The sequence below is a fragment of the Phyllobates terribilis genome, unplaced genomic scaffold (genome assembly GCF_046119375.1).
Source record: "Phyllobates terribilis strain yellow unplaced genomic scaffold, ASM4611937v1 Scaffold_4__5_contigs__length_816908805, whole genome shotgun sequence".
In the NCBI taxonomy this organism is placed as follows: domain Eukaryota; kingdom Metazoa; phylum Chordata; class Amphibia; order Anura; family Dendrobatidae; genus Phyllobates; species Phyllobates terribilis.
In genome coordinates this window covers 392,270,800-392,286,664 of record NW_027362764.1, presented here as the reverse complement: position 1 = coordinate 392,286,664, position 15,865 = coordinate 392,270,800, and the positions used below count along the sequence as shown (strand labels likewise).

At 35.4% G+C, this 15,865-nt stretch overlaps 1 protein-coding gene and 1 long non-coding RNA gene across 3 annotated transcripts; one reads left to right on the top strand and one right to left on the bottom strand.

Annotated features, from left to right (window-relative positions):
- Positions 1 to 253: 253 nt before the first annotated feature.
- On the bottom strand, positions 254 to 9,802 carry LOC141265423 (uncharacterized). Its single transcript, XR_012320094.1, has 3 exons — positions 9,085 to 9,802; positions 5,609 to 5,680; positions 254 to 3,992 (listed from the first exon to the last, which is right to left on the bottom strand). It is a non-coding gene; the product is annotated as an uncharacterized lncRNA (long non-coding RNA).
- Positions 9,155 to 14,985, top strand: IRX2 (iroquois homeobox 2). 2 transcript variants are annotated; one of them, XM_073678499.1, is made up of 5 exons: positions 9,156 to 9,831; positions 11,123 to 11,528; positions 11,735 to 12,430; positions 12,814 to 12,876; positions 14,322 to 14,460. In XM_073678499.1, exons 1-4 carry the CDS (start codon positions 9,595 to 9,597, stop codon positions 12,855 to 12,857), a joined length of 1,383 nt encoding a protein of 460 aa, XP_073534600.1. In that variant the 5' UTR covers positions 9,156 to 9,594; the 3' UTR covers positions 12,858 to 12,876; positions 14,322 to 14,460. The 2 variants fall into 2 exon arrangements, with proteins under 2 accessions (XP_073534601.1, XP_073534600.1); XM_073678500.1 differs by lacking the exon at positions 12,814 to 12,876 and having other exon boundaries at positions 9,155 to 9,831; positions 14,322 to 14,985.
- Positions 14,986 to 15,865: the final 880 nt, after the last annotated feature.

Sequence of the window (15,865 nt, the reverse complement as noted above, 5' to 3'; positions counted from 1 at the left end):
ACCGTATAAGATGCAGCTTCACATTACTTTTTCTGCCTCCTGCTTGTAAAATCTGACAGAGAACTCTATCACAAGCAGGAGGCAGAGGAGACAAGCTGAAGTTGCACCTTATGGAATACACAGGAGAGTCTACAGTGTTAACTGTATCACACTGAATACACTAGAGATTATGTAGTGAGTTCGAACAATGTGTAGTGCAATGAGAATCCATTCCTACTAAAAACTCTGAAGAATAATGGGAAACGCTGGCTGCATTAAGGAAACCACATCTGATGGGAAGCAGGGATCATGATGGGAGACAGCTGATATATGGCAGATCAACTAAAGCAGTTATACACCAAACATACGCCAGAGCCTCTACATGATTCTTCAATAGCCTTTGCTACACAGTAGAAGCAAAACAATGCTGGAATGCTTCCCAAAATATCCTAGATTGGAAATCTTTTCTACCAAAGATGTATTTACTGACACAAACTGGGTGACTAGGCATGGCATATTTATACACCAGATTTTATTTCACTATACCACACTGAATGACAAAGTATTCTCACATCCAGCATATGATAATCCGCAACTGAAATCTAAGACTAAACTTTCTGCCACAGATTTTCAGATTTATGTGTTGCAGATCAACATTAAGTTTATCCTCTATTTATCCCCCTATGGAAATGCTAATCTGCTATTACAAGTCCTTTAAACTTATCTAATGTGTTAACTAATACTATCTATTCACTGGAACTATTTCAAATATTGAAGAATGTCATTTATTACTAACTGAAATTATTTCCATTGATCCTAAATATACTGTATTAGATATTCCTTGGTTGTGATTAGCGTTATTATTATAGTACCATGTAATAGTATCACATCAGATCAGTGATCTAACAAGGACAACATAGGGGCAGTGGCAAAATATATAACCTTTCTTGAAAGGTATGTATGGGGTCCATACAATTGGTGAAATTGGTGTTACATTGTAATCAAGACTATTAAAAATCTGGTAATTAGTAGTAAGTAGCCTAATAAGATGCAGACGTCTTAGAGACTTGATGTGTCTTTTTTCTTTTAAAAAGAGAGATAAAGTTTACTTGAACAACAGACCACATTACCCTTCTACCAGTGCTCATCTCAAGTCATACAGGTAATAAATGAGGATAACAGGCCCCAAAGCCTTCTCTGTTGGCTCCCACTCTCCTGGTCACAAAATTACACTGTATCATAGAATAGAAAGGACAGAAATCAGACACAAGGTGGTCTAAAGCAGGTGGGGGGTTTGCTCATATAGCTTGTGTATCAATGTAAGGTAAAAAGAGAGCACCTCGGCAGACTCTGCAGGTGGAGATTTAGTGAGGGGGGGGAATCATGCACTTTGACACAGTGTCTATCAGCACAAGGTAAAAGAGGTCCATTCTAGACAGTATGAAGAATAATTGGTCCAGGAATGAAGCTGCGATAATTCATAGACAGCTCTCGATCAGTAATGTAAGAAATGATTTCCCCGATATAAGATGCCTGCAGTCTTTAAAAGTGAACGCTTAATGTTATGCGTTGGAAGAAACAGTCAAAAAGTTTTTGAAAAACACATTTTTTAAATATAAGACACATTGGGGCAGATTTATAAAACTGACTAAAAAGGAAAAATAAAACATTAGAACAATGAGAAATGAAAGCTGTGCCCCGATTAGTTCTTATGGGCATAAAAAGAGGGTTTTACTTTAACACAGTATCATAAATCTGACACGTCAAAAAATGTGATTTGCATTGAAGGAAGGATTGCTTCACACAAGACAGTCCAATGTCATTCGACACAGGGGAAACTCCATTCTATGTGGTCAGCATACGATGGATGCAGTTTTTGTATACACTATGAAATGGCGCTCTGCAAACATTATATACACTAATGCTATACATATCAAAATGGAAGGTTCTTTACACACCTTTTATCACATTATGTACCTATCTGACATCAGCAAGACAACCTCTGTTTAGATGGGACCCCAATCTACAGACTCGCCTCTCTGTAATCCATATGCAAGGTTTCTTTTACAATGGATGAAATTTAAAAAAAAAAATCTGGAAAAATTCTGCAATATATAGGTCGGCTTCAGATATAAAGATCTATATCGAATCGGTGCAGATTTGTTTCCCTGACATGGTAATTTTGTAATACCCTATACATATGCATTGTGCTGTTAAAAAATTTCAGTGGAATAAACTCATGATTTCCACATTGTGTGAACTTACCCAGCCATATTAAGCTCAGTTTTGTATAGAGCATATATAGACACCACAGAGGTACCTGGCGCATCAAACACAAGGTCATAATGAGGATTTTCTAGATACATTGCATCAAACTAGAAATGTCTGAATATAGTCCACACTTCTGTGAGAGGATATCTCACTAAATATATATGGTTCTCAAATACACCTGTACAGAAGAACCCAACCACAGTAAACCTCTGTTGTACCCTATAATAAGTAGAATATAGCCTCGTGTGCCGCCATACAGACTTTGAGCCCCTGCACGTCAGCATTACAGATGTAAGCTTATTGATTGTTTCTAGCAAAAAACCTGCATTGAACATATGCTTTAAAATGCTGAAACTAATAGCTGGTGTCTGGTTATCTTACTTGGCAATTACAGTAGTTTTTACCTACATTTTGGAGCCCGACACTTTTTTTTCACACTTGAGTTGAAGATGATTTCTAGATTAATGAAAGGGTAAGCAGTTTTACAAAATGTATTGCTTAAAGTTCTAGTCCTTTTACAGGATCGTGCAGACATTGATTTTGATTCTTATAGATCTTTACAATACTGGCTGTCTAACAGAAAGGCATACGTAGTAGGTAAGCCATCGAAAAAAATACTGATACAGACACTATTGCCACCCAGATTTATCACATTAGCAGTTATTTTCTCCAGGATCTAATACCTTTTAGCACATAGTTTAGAGCCTTATTACATGTCCCTAAGCAAAGTTCACCTTTGTTTTATGCGGTGCACATTCCTTCGCTCACACTTTACAGACTCACTAGCTATTATAAATGCGGAAGAAAAAGAATAAGTGAAAGTCAAACCTATTCTGTAAAGCTATTTCCCTGCATAACTCCATGGGGTCCAGCTGTATGGGAAAGAAGAAAAACAGACGCAGTGAACAAATCTTTTCAGTATAAAGTAACATAGAATTAGAAAAAAAACTATTTAAGGAGGGTGTGATTTAAGGAGGTTTTCTGTGTTTGGCTAATGATTAGATAGATAGATAGATAGATAGATAGATAGATAGATAGATAGATAGATAGATTTCCTAGTTTGCAACATTCAGGGGAAACCACCATGAAATATCAAACTTGTCTTTGTCTTCTGTAAAACATAAGAATATCAAAAATTATATTAAAAGTAATATCTGTAAGAAGCCTATTAGACAGTTGTCTTGGTGAAAAAGTTTAGTTATATTGATTATTTCTGAAAGCAATCATTGGCTGGATCATTTTATATTTATGTACTGAGTAATTATTGCAGATTTATAAGCCTAATGTCATCCTTCTAAATTTTAGTTTTATGTAAATTTCTCGGAAAATGAAACATTACACATTACATTTTATTATAGTAGAATAGCACATAAATCAATTGATTTATATTGTTTTTATAACATTCTTAAAATGTTTTTGCTGTTTATAGACATAGTGAGAGATCTCACAATGCTATTGCTATCATTTGGAAGGTGCCTATTACAATAACCATAATAATAATAATAACAATCCTCCCAGAACAGAAGGAAAGGAAAATTTCCTTCTCCTGCTTTACTGAAGTGTAAAATCTGGCTGCAACAACGTGTAAGAACTTACTCCAGGAATCTTGTACATTTTGCCAATATTATAACAAACTTCATTAAATACCAACAATAGTAGAAAAACTGTACCCCACGCTAAAGCTCTTCTTCTACATCTTCCATGATCTGCTCTTTCCTTGTTCCTTTTGATGTTCTTTATTTCTGTAATTAAGAAGAGTGGTTATTGTATGGGCTTCCAGCAGACGTTCCAGCCTCGGATACGTATGTTCTCTGGGAAGGAAAGCCTGTCTCTAGAGAAGTTTCTTTGCAACAGGTGCACTCTAGTGTCAAAAGTGCTGAAAAGAGAACTCATTGCAGCAGCTGCCTGCATATTTTGGGGCTTTTTTTTTTTCAACTTCCCACCGGTTATACACTGAATGACAATAAGACCTGTTCATTGATAAATCATAATGTGCTACTAAGTATCTATTCTATGTATTAAGGGGAAATAATAAATACTCCCAAATGTGACATTAATTAAAGCTGGCTAATCTCAATAATCACCCTTGTGACATCTAGATAGATGTTTGAGGGAGCCAGATACTTCAGAAGTATCTATGGACTTATAAAAGAAAGCACATGTGAAAGGGATCTCTAAACTGTAGTCATGATAAACAATGATAATAAACATGTAAGCATGCCTCAATCAGCCCTCATGTCCAGTTTACATATTAGAGCATTATAATAATTTCATAACCATCTCCACCATAAATTACTCCCTAATACCCTCCTATTTAAAGCCTAATACTCAGCACCTCCCCATATTAGCATCCTTTAGGATATGAATTTGCATATAAACTAAAAATGAATTATTGTCCAAAATAAAAACAGAGGCTCAATGTTTTCTTTTCATTGTATAAATATAAAAAGTAACAGTTATTTTAGCTATTAATATAAGGAAATGGAACATTCTACTGCACTATTTTTCCAAGATTTCTTGGAGCAGAGAAAATGCATCTGCACATTTAAGTGCCCATTAAAATTGGTGGAAAAAAAAGTAAATGTAATTCTAGATAGTTATTTTTACATTTCTGTCAAACATTACTAACAGCGGCAATTACAAAGTATCCTGCACTAATATTATATATTTATTATATACACACATATACATATAAATCTGCAGTATTGTTGTATTGATATATGTGTCCATGTATAAAGAGATAGAGACATAGTTACATGATCGATCTATGTAAGATATGTCCAGCCCACATTCTGTTTTGCATTAATTAACTACTGATATCGTCCAGATTGCGACCTTTCTTTAAAGACATCCGTTAATGCTTGTGAACTTGGGATGTATGCAAATATTACTTTGTGATATATAATCAAGTATGTATAAATATTTTTATTCACAATGATTATTTCTGATTACAATTATTGACTGGATTATTATATATTTATATGCAAAGTAATTATTTGTTTGAAATATAAAACCTTCAATTGCATTCCCTTAAATTGTAGCCCTTTGTCATTTTCTCAGAATAAGAAATGTGCACAATGAATTTTATATACAGAAAGGCAAATGAATAGACAAATATAAATTTGTATAGAAAATTATTAAGATATTTCCAATATGCATAGATATATAAATAGTACAACAATATTAGTATAGTTATAATAATAATAAATCCTCTTATTTTTTGGATCGAAATAAATCTTTTTCTTGTATCATTTCCTTATAACAGCTGGCTATGACAACATGTAATATTTACGCATGATAATTTGTTGCTTCTTTAAGTATAAGCAATAGTAGCAAAAATGCAACAACAACACTGTACCCCACGCTAAAGCTCTTCTTCTACATCTTCCATGATCTTCTCTTTCCTTGTTCCTTTTGATGTTCTTTATTTCTGTAATTAAGAAGAGTGGTTATTGTATGGGCTTCCAGCAGACGTTCCAGCTTCGGATGCGTATGTTCTCTGGGAAGGAAAGCCTGTCTCTAGAGAAGTTTCTTTGCAACAGATGCACTCTAGTGTCAAAAGTGCTGAAAAGAGAACTCGGTGCAGCCGCTGCCTGCAATTTTTTTTTTTTACAACTTCCCACCAGTTATAAACTGCACGACAAGAAGACCCATCCATTGAGAAATCATAATCTATTTTTGGGATAAAGGAAGAAGACATGCATTACCCTATACATTTAATGAGAGCCAGTATTGATATACACATATACAGATCAATGACGTATACTTAGCTCTGATCTCATAACAGAAGCTCATTATATTATCCCCCCCAATCAGAGGGGAAAACTTTAAATGCACTGTTTTCATGAGCACTTTATTTTGCAATACCTATTCATTCAATGTTGTGACTTTTCTGCTCTTTGTACAGTGGTGTCTTTATTCCTTTATTAATAGGGTGTGTTAATAATTTATATTGTGATTTATAGACAAGTTGGATATTTTCTAAATAGAAATTACACACATTTGTATGTATTATTATATACACTTGAAACGTGCTTTCACATTTTATGCAAGTAATAAATCTGCTATATACTCCTAGCTGTAAAGTCATAGAATATAAGTGAATATGGCAGGTATATCGCTACAAGACAACCAATTACTTTACATATAGAATCAATGTGACGATTTCTACTCATCTGTATATGAAGGAGCTAATGATTAGAACTGCGTTGTAGTGGAAGTGTTACTATATCCCGCAACATTGCCTAGAAAGCTGGCTAAAACCATTGCTGCAGCGCCCTCTATCACACATATTGTGCATTGCAGCAGATTGAAAGTGCCCTCTATGCCGAGAACTACCATTGATTTACTTGCACATGAGGCTGCCGTTATTACTAACAACATAACTATATATGATATATAAAATGAAAGAACAATATTAGTCAGAGATACCAATAATCTCCTTTGCAATATCTAGAAGGATGGTCAATATTTCTTCTGTAATCCTAGACTTTACATAAAAAAAAGATTAGGACGTACATGTACATGGAATTAGTACACTATTGTCATAGTAAAAAAAATCATAATAAAACATGGAAGTATGCTTTAATCACGTCATGTCCAGTGTGTATATTAAACCCAATTATAATCATTCCACAAACATCTCCACCATACATTTTTTCCTAATACCCTCCCATTTAAAGCCTAATACCCAACACCTCCCTATAATGCTACAATCACACAACAGGACATTAGCATTATTTCATGTTTACATATAAACTAAATATGAATAGTCAGAAATATTAAAATAGAGACTCAATGTTTTCTTATATAAACTTAAAAAGTAACAGAAATTCAGTTATTACAGGAAAAAAATGAGAAATCCCAATATCTTAATTTTTTAGGTTCTTTAAAGCTTAAAAAAATTGTGATTGTAGAAACCACGGTTTAATTTTCATTTGCACATCTAACCTTTACTACATTTCAATTGAAAAAATATAAATATGAGTTTTGTATTATTATTTCATGTGAATGTAAAAATCAGACAAACTAGAAAATGTTATCCTCTATATTCTAATTTACTTGCTACCATGTGTATATTTTAGACAGGCGCACACTAATATATATATATATATATATATATATATATATATATATATATATATATATATATATATATATATATATATATATATATATATATATATATATATATGCTATAAATGTGTGTATGTATATTTTTAAAGATATATATGCAATTTAACCTTATTTTTATGCATAACATTTATTCATAACCTAAATTCCTTCTCCATCCAAAATCAGTTTAAGTCACTTCAAAGATATGTAACTGTGTAAGATATTTCCAGCCCAGATCCTGTTTTGCATTAATTCAGTAGTTATAATATCACACATATTGTGACCTAGATTTTTTTAGAGACTCCCATCACTGCTGGTGAAGTTGGGCATGCAAATCTTAAAGAGTTATGCAGAGGATATAGCAGATTTAAATATGTACACTCAGAATTATAATATTTCAATGAAAACATCCTGATGTATCTATCATGTGTCATCTAATATCCATCCATCCAGAGGCAAACTGCCATTGACCTAATGTTAATACCTACAGATCTAGAATAGAAGAAATGTAAATGACTGTACTTGCCTTGTGTGCTCTGCGGAATAATCCTTATTGTATAACAAGAAAGCAGTAATGTGTCATTTCTGGAGTCTCCCTCAATGTTAATATAACCTAGGCGCTATGCTAATTTTATTCTATGCAATTGATTTAACTGTCTCAATCAAATGTCTGAGGCTTTAAGGCTAAGGAGAAGTATATAATTAAAGTTGGAGACAAAGAGCAATCTTTTATTCCCATACTCCAGCCGGCTATTGATTATTCTTCCCCGGCTCTTCCATAGCAATGTGCAGTGTTGTTTTATAACAGCCAAGTAATGATGGCCATTAGACAGGTGACTGCAGCCGCCCCTGCTGCTGGGGAATAGCTATTACCATTGCATTTTCTGGGGGACTCTGTCCTGGAAAGTCTCAGGATCCTGCTGCAGGACACATTACCTGGGCTCATGTTATTTTGGAAGAGTGCGCCTCCTACAGGCCAAATAACAGATCGCTCTCTGGAGAAAACAACTCGAAAGACTTTAGGCTCAGAGTGAGGGCTTACTATAGGCGAACTATGCTCCTATAGAGAGCTAGAAATATGTCTGCCTCCTCCCTGCCATGCTACAATGGAGCTGCACATGTCTATGGCTCCTGTCCTGCTCTATAGGACGTGGGGTCACAGTATGGCGCGTTCTCTGCACCACAGGAACATGGGCATGACATTACTCAGGGGTGCTAGCAAAGCACAATGATTGCTACAGGAATGGTTAATAGAAAGGTCAACTAGTGCTATGTGAATATTCTGACATATTGGAAAGAAACTTCACAGGGAATTAGAAAGTTTCTGATGTCTAATATGTAACTTAATGGGACACAAATACCTGTATAAATTTTACAGGTATATGTGTCCCAAATATTATATATATATATATATATATATATATATATATATATATATATATATATATATATATACACATATACACACACACAGATAAATTTTATATTATGTGTATGCATACATATACTAATTCATTTATGTGTATATCTATTTACCACACACTAATATATATTTACACACACTAAATAAATATATATATGTGAATACATACATGCATATATTCCCATATAAATAAAACCACATGTTTGCATGCATGCAGATCTGCATATAAATATATAGATGTACACAGAGTCCATAGACAGATAGTGTAATGCAGCCGTGCAGAGCCGGGTACTCACGTGCGGAGCGGCCTCCTCTGGCGGGGGGAGGAGGCGGGTTGCCCTGGATATGCAGATGACACGCCGGTGATAGACAGCTCGGCTTTACAATGTGCCTCAGTAAACTCCGGTGCAGCTCGTCGTCTCCTCTCCTGACTTCTCCAGTATACAGTCCCTCCTCCTCTCCTCTCGCTGCCTGCTCGCTCTGGGGGAGCTGCTGCTGCTGCCGGTGCCGGTGTGCCACATGCAGTAGCGAGCACTTTCCCGATCACCCCAGCACTGCGCACTTGACGATCGCCTTTTTCCCTAGATCGCGCCGACTCCAGTGATTGGATCGTACGTGGAGCTGATCTGAGCTGTGGCTGGAGGGGAGGGGAGGAGGCAGGACACTTTTATTTCCCTGCCTGAGTCAGGACAGAAGAGACAAGGCACAGCTGATAGAGAATAAGAGCAGAGTCTTTATTGACCTCGCCCCCTCCCTCCTTCACCCTCACTGAGCCCCGGTGATCAGCAGCAGCAGGCAGAGCTGCCATGTCCTATCCTCAGGGTTACCTCTACCAGCCCCCTGGCTCCCTGGCACTCTACTCCTGCCCGGCTTATGGGGCCTCAGCACTGGCCACCCCCAGGAGTGACGAGCTGGCCCGCTCCTCGTCGGGCTCTGCCTTTAGCCCTTACCCTGGATCTGCTGCCTTTAGTGCCCAGGCAGCCACAGGCTTCAGCAGCCCCCTGCAGTACTCCAGCGACCCGGCCGGCTTCCCACCCTACATGGTAAGTGACCCTTGTGCCATGTGGGCACAGCCCGGCCTTCCTGGGCCACCTCTGTCTGATACAACTTTTACCAATGTGTGTCTCCACCCTTTCTAGTAGTCCTACTCCCCTACATTGTGCCATCATCACCTCTTTGTAATGGTTAGTACGGGCTATCCTAGTGCTGCCTTCCTGGCCACATTACTGCACTTTCCTATTAGTTGTGCCAGCAGGCACCATTGTAATTATTAGGGCACCCCAGACCTGCGCCTCACTATTATACTGTATCAGGGTAAATTATAACCACCAGACACATTTTACTACATCACAAATTAGATTTCCTCCTTGCTTTATTTTATAGTTTTTATTATAATAAAAATTATTATTTTACAATTGTTTTTCATATATTTAATTTTTTTTAAATTCGGCTATATAGAATTATTATTGTGAGTACATTTAGTTTACAAATGAAGAGGCTATTAGTATTCTCCGTCCTTATTTTACTGGGGATTTGGAAATTAAAGGAGCCGGATGAGTCATTTGTAGGAAAGCCGGAGAGCTGTAATGTATCAGTATCCCAAGGTATAATTGCAGGTTTCCTTTACAAAGCTGTAATGAGCTTTCAGGGTAAGTGTAAACTGGGCTAGGAGGAGGACTAGGGTCTCTGTCTTATTTTTGTCACTTTGCTTTGAGTGTTTGTAAGTCCATTAAGGTAATAATCTGGCAGGACTATGGATGGATTGGGTGTGTAAAAGTTATCGCTAACTTGCTGGAGGGATAGATTTAACTTTGCTGCATTATGCAGAGTTAAATAAAGGCAATTTGAACGCTAAAGAGTGAATTAAAATGCAAATTGCACGCCATTTGAACAATTCCATGTCATGCATATCTGCTGATTTGCAAATTGGATTTACAATGCATTAGATTAGTGACTTGTCCATTGTTCTATCTACAGCGTCTTAAGAAAAGAACTGTATTTGTAGTGGATGTGTATAGGAAGAGTGCAGGGAGTAGAAACAGAAGATCTGTTCTAATAATTAGGTTTTATTTGTAGGATCTATACAGAGCAAAGCGCAAGTGCTCTCAGGATGACGGCTGAGGTGTTTAACTGTAACATAATGGCTTCTGGCAGCTGCGATGTAGTTAAGATTCAGCAAGGGAATAGGGTTAATCAAAATACAATTTTAGTTAAAAATTATTACGCCGAAATAGTTTTTGGCTCCGCTGCTTCTTGTGTAATATATAAACATGAATATTACATGAATTTCTCAATCACATTTATTTAAAAGGATTTTCTTTTATTTCTTTAAAGGGCTCTCCTTATGATGCACACACGACTGGCATGACAGGAGCCATCAGCTACCATCCATATGGCAGCCCAGCTTATCCTTACCAATTAAATGACCCAGCGTACAGGAAAAATGCTACACGGGATGCCACGGCCACCTTAAAGGCCTGGTTACAAGAGCACAGAAAGAACCCTTATCCCACCAAGGGTGAGAAGATCATGCTGGCCATTATCACCAAGATGACCCTTACCCAGGTTTCCACGTGGTTTGCCAATGCAAGGAGGAGGCTAAAGAAGGAGAACAAGATGACCTGGGCACCAAGGAACAAAAGTGAAGACGAGGACGAAGATGATGGAGATGGAGATAGGGGTAAAGAAGAACATGGTGATAAGATTCAGGACAGCAATGAGACCTCTGCGGAGGATGAAGGTGAGAACTTATTGTCTACCTACAGTAGGCCATGTACGTATAGTTAACATGTTAAGTGCCAGATATGATACGCCTTGTCAAAGAAAATAAAATTGACATAAAAGGTTAATAAAAATTGAGTGAATATTATAGTAACAGTAATGTAAATAAATTAATTAACCACATGATATGGCTTTATTATATGACTATTGTATTTGATTCTTCAGGAATAAGCCTGCACGTCGATTCCCTGACAGATCATTCCTGTTCTGCTGAATCAGACGATAAGTTGCCTTGCAGACCTGGAGAGCACCTTTGTGAATCAAGCACTGAATCCAAGGACAAATATGAGGATGAAGACGATGATGAAGACATTGATGAGGAGGACAGAGTTCTTCCTGTGAAGCCTGTGACCTCGTCACCCTTGACTGGCATAGAGGCCTCTGTAATCAATCATCAGCACGAAGGGAGCCCCAGAAATTCCAACAAATCCATCCTGGACAATAGGATATCCTCAAGTTCTCAGACACAGGCCAGCAAACCCAAGTTGTGGTCCTTGGCAGAGATAGCCACTTCAGATAATAAACCCCAAAATGTGGGGCAGAGCTGCCAGCCCTCTGCTGTGTCTGCCACCTCTTCAGCTACATCTCACAACTCTGCCTACCCTTCCTCTTCCATCCTGGGGAGACATATATATTACACATCGCCTTTTTATAGCAATTACACGAACTATGGGAATTTCAATGCTCTCCAAAGCCAAGGAATTCTTAGATACAACTCAACGACGGTGAATTCTAATGATGGACTAAGTCAAACGGTATTAAACAGTAACTCTCTGCACAAACATACCAGTGACTCTATAAAAACATCCAGCAGTCAGCTCGATCAACACTACAGGTCAACCAGCTACGAATCCAAAAAAGGTAGGTTCATTCTTCTACCCTGCCAAGCATATATTAAGGAAAGATTTGGCAAATGTATTGTTCAAAGGTGGTAATGCATGCACTCATCTCAATATTTTAAGGCTTTGAAAAGACTGAGGGATATATAATGTAATAACAAATATATATTCAAGGCAGTGCAGAGACCTTTAGTGAATGCAGTAGATCTCCCTTGTGTGATGCATTTGGCCTGTTTTCATGCCCTTTTTATGGATCTGAATGAGAATATTACTGCTAATTGAAAGCGTAGTATCTAAAGTAGCTTCTAAACCTCCTGCCTGTGAATTGAGGTTATAGGAAGATTGAACATATAATCTAGTTAGCTGGCTGTGTCCTGTGACTAACTGATGGTTATATTTTGACAGATCCCACAGAAGTGTGCACAGTAGGAGTACAACCATACATATAGATGTGCAATCACACAGCAAGTAAGTGAAAACACTCTCTATTGACTCGATCATCTGGGACTATGTCCAAGACTTATTGTATAACCTATGAGTGGCCATTACTTGCTTCATTACGTGGCTCTCTGATTAGAACCTCAAGCAGTAGTCTGCTCTGACATCTGTTATTATAAGCTTAAATTCAGTAGACCTCCGTTTTGAACACTTAAAGAATTAAACTTGGACTTCAAGTTTATTTATCGACCCTTTCTTACATTGTATTGCTGATTTTTATTACTGTCTAAATTTGATATATATTTGCGATAGTTTGAGTATTTTTAATAACAATTTTTAGGTAACACATTTAGTAAATTAATTTTATAAATTAGACTTTTTCTATTTATCATTAAAGTTATTTTTTTATTAAATTACAATTAGTTTTATATAGTATACTGAATATAACAGCATATTTATTATCATATATGGGTCATGGTTAAATAATAATAATTTATTAATATACAGAAGAATAGATATATTATATATATATATATATATATATATATATATATATATATATATATATATATATATATATATATATATATATATATATATATAATATACACACACACACATACGGATATGACATGAATGTAATGCAGTAAATTCAGAGTAATATTATGCCTTGATTAGATAATTAATATTTGAATGTATTTACTTACGTACGTCACACTTCTATTTTTTAGTGGGTTTATTAACGAAATATGTATGTGTGTGTATATAGTGATAATTCATCAAATTAAATACATAAATATTAGATTGTGTGTGTGTGTATATATATATGTGTGTGTGTGTGTGTGTATATGTATGTGTATATATATATATATATATATATATATATATATATATATATATTTTATATTAAATAAATCTATAGGATAGCAATATATATAAATATATAATATACATATATTGTGAATTTATATTTTTCAAGCTTAAACATGCCGATAGTAATTCAATATGCATATGTATAGACAATTGTATTCAAATAGAACATTTATTTATTTATATTTCAAATTTATAATAGTATATATTTTATTTTGCTTCAGAATAATAATTATAATATAGATAGATTCTTTTAGGTCAATTGGTAAAATTAGTAATAGTTTATTTTGGTTATGATAACAGATTGCGCGCATATATATACCGTATATTTTAACAAAACATAAAAACATATGAGTTACATTTATATTATAAGCACATATTTTGGTTCCGATTGTATGGTAATATGTAACAGAATAATAATCACGATTTCTACGTATATACACCATTTGACATTATCGTAACTAGTTCTAAACCTGCAAATATTTTGTCTTGATTATGTAACCAGATTGTACTAATGTATAAAATAGTACAATAATTAAATAGTGATGTCTCGGTGTTGTGTAACGAAAAACATTTAGTGATGTGGTTTTTTCCTTGATTCACAGGTAGGTGTCACAATTGCTTTGAAAAAAAAAGTCAACAAGCCATGATGTCTCCCCAGCTAATAAGTAGAACATATCTAAATCCGGATCACATCTTGTGCCACTGTATAAAGGAAAAGCCACAGAGCACTATTACATCTTCAGATTTCTTTTCAAGGAGAGTCCCTGTCTATATATGTGAAATCCTTGGTATAGTATAGTACTCCTAATGTTTCTTGTGACTTTACCCAACAATCTGTTTTCTCAGGATATCTTGACCTGATCACTTCATTGCCACGATATTTATCCTATAGGTGTGATAGAATTTATTGTGTAAGAATGGACAGAAAAAAGAGAAAACTATTTCTAAAAGATCTATAAAATAGAGACATTATTACGTATGGGATTAAATGATGAACTGGAGTACTTAAAACGGATAAAGAAAACGAAAAAAAAAAAAAAAAAAAAACGACAACGAAAATATTTGATATTTATTTTTGTAATGATATAAAAAAAAAAAAAAAAAAAAAAAGCTTCTAGTAATTTATGCAAGTTGTATTGCAAAGAAATTTAAAACCTTCTTTTGTAAATAAATCCTGCCTGGTTTTTATTTGAAAAACAGATGATGACAGTTAATGATTTTTGCCTTGATTGTCAAGAATTCTTTAATAATTTATATCTTAAATTGTAAATAAACACAGATTAGTCTGAATGGTTGTGTTCTAGTCATGCTGCTGCTCACCAACTTCACACACTTACGCACAAGTGCATACATGAATACTGAATGTGTATGTACGTATGTATGTATGTGTGTGTGTGTGTGTATATGTATATATATATATATATATATATATATATATATATATATATATATATATATATATATATATATATAAACAATTCTACAAATATATATTATTTCTTAGGATATTTTTATTCTATATATTAAATACAGTTCTATATTATATACGCACTACCACACAATGAGGTCTTTTTGAGCTCCCCTCCTCGCCCCAGTTCCCTACACCCACTCCACTGACCATCAGCAATATATGATGATAATCATGGGAGGATAATGGTGCTGACAGGCTGTGGTCTTGTCGGTCTGTGTCATGCAGTGAAATCACAAGATAACTGGGAGCAGTTAATGTGATATAGCTTGCTAGCAGGGACAAAAACTGAGCAATCATTTGTTTCCCGTAAAGATAAATTGAGTGAATATAGCATGCGGTAATAAAACAAGAATAATAGCTTCTTGCATTGGCCTTTAATCAATCATACACTTATTTTTCAAGAGGCTCATCTATTTCATTGGGTGATTAATAAGGCTGTAACATCAGGGCATTATTAGATCCCAGCAGGGGAGATCCTGTAAGCTTTTAGCTGTTCTAGAATGGTCAGTTGGGGTTCATTATGGGCTGATATTGAACAATTTATAAAATCGTGTCTAAACATCTGCCAGCTCAGATAGGCCCATGGGTTTGAGCGTGGAGGATTGCTTCACCGGCTCATATTGACAAACACATCTCTCTCCAGTGGCCTTTTATGCTGCCAAAATCACTGGCCTC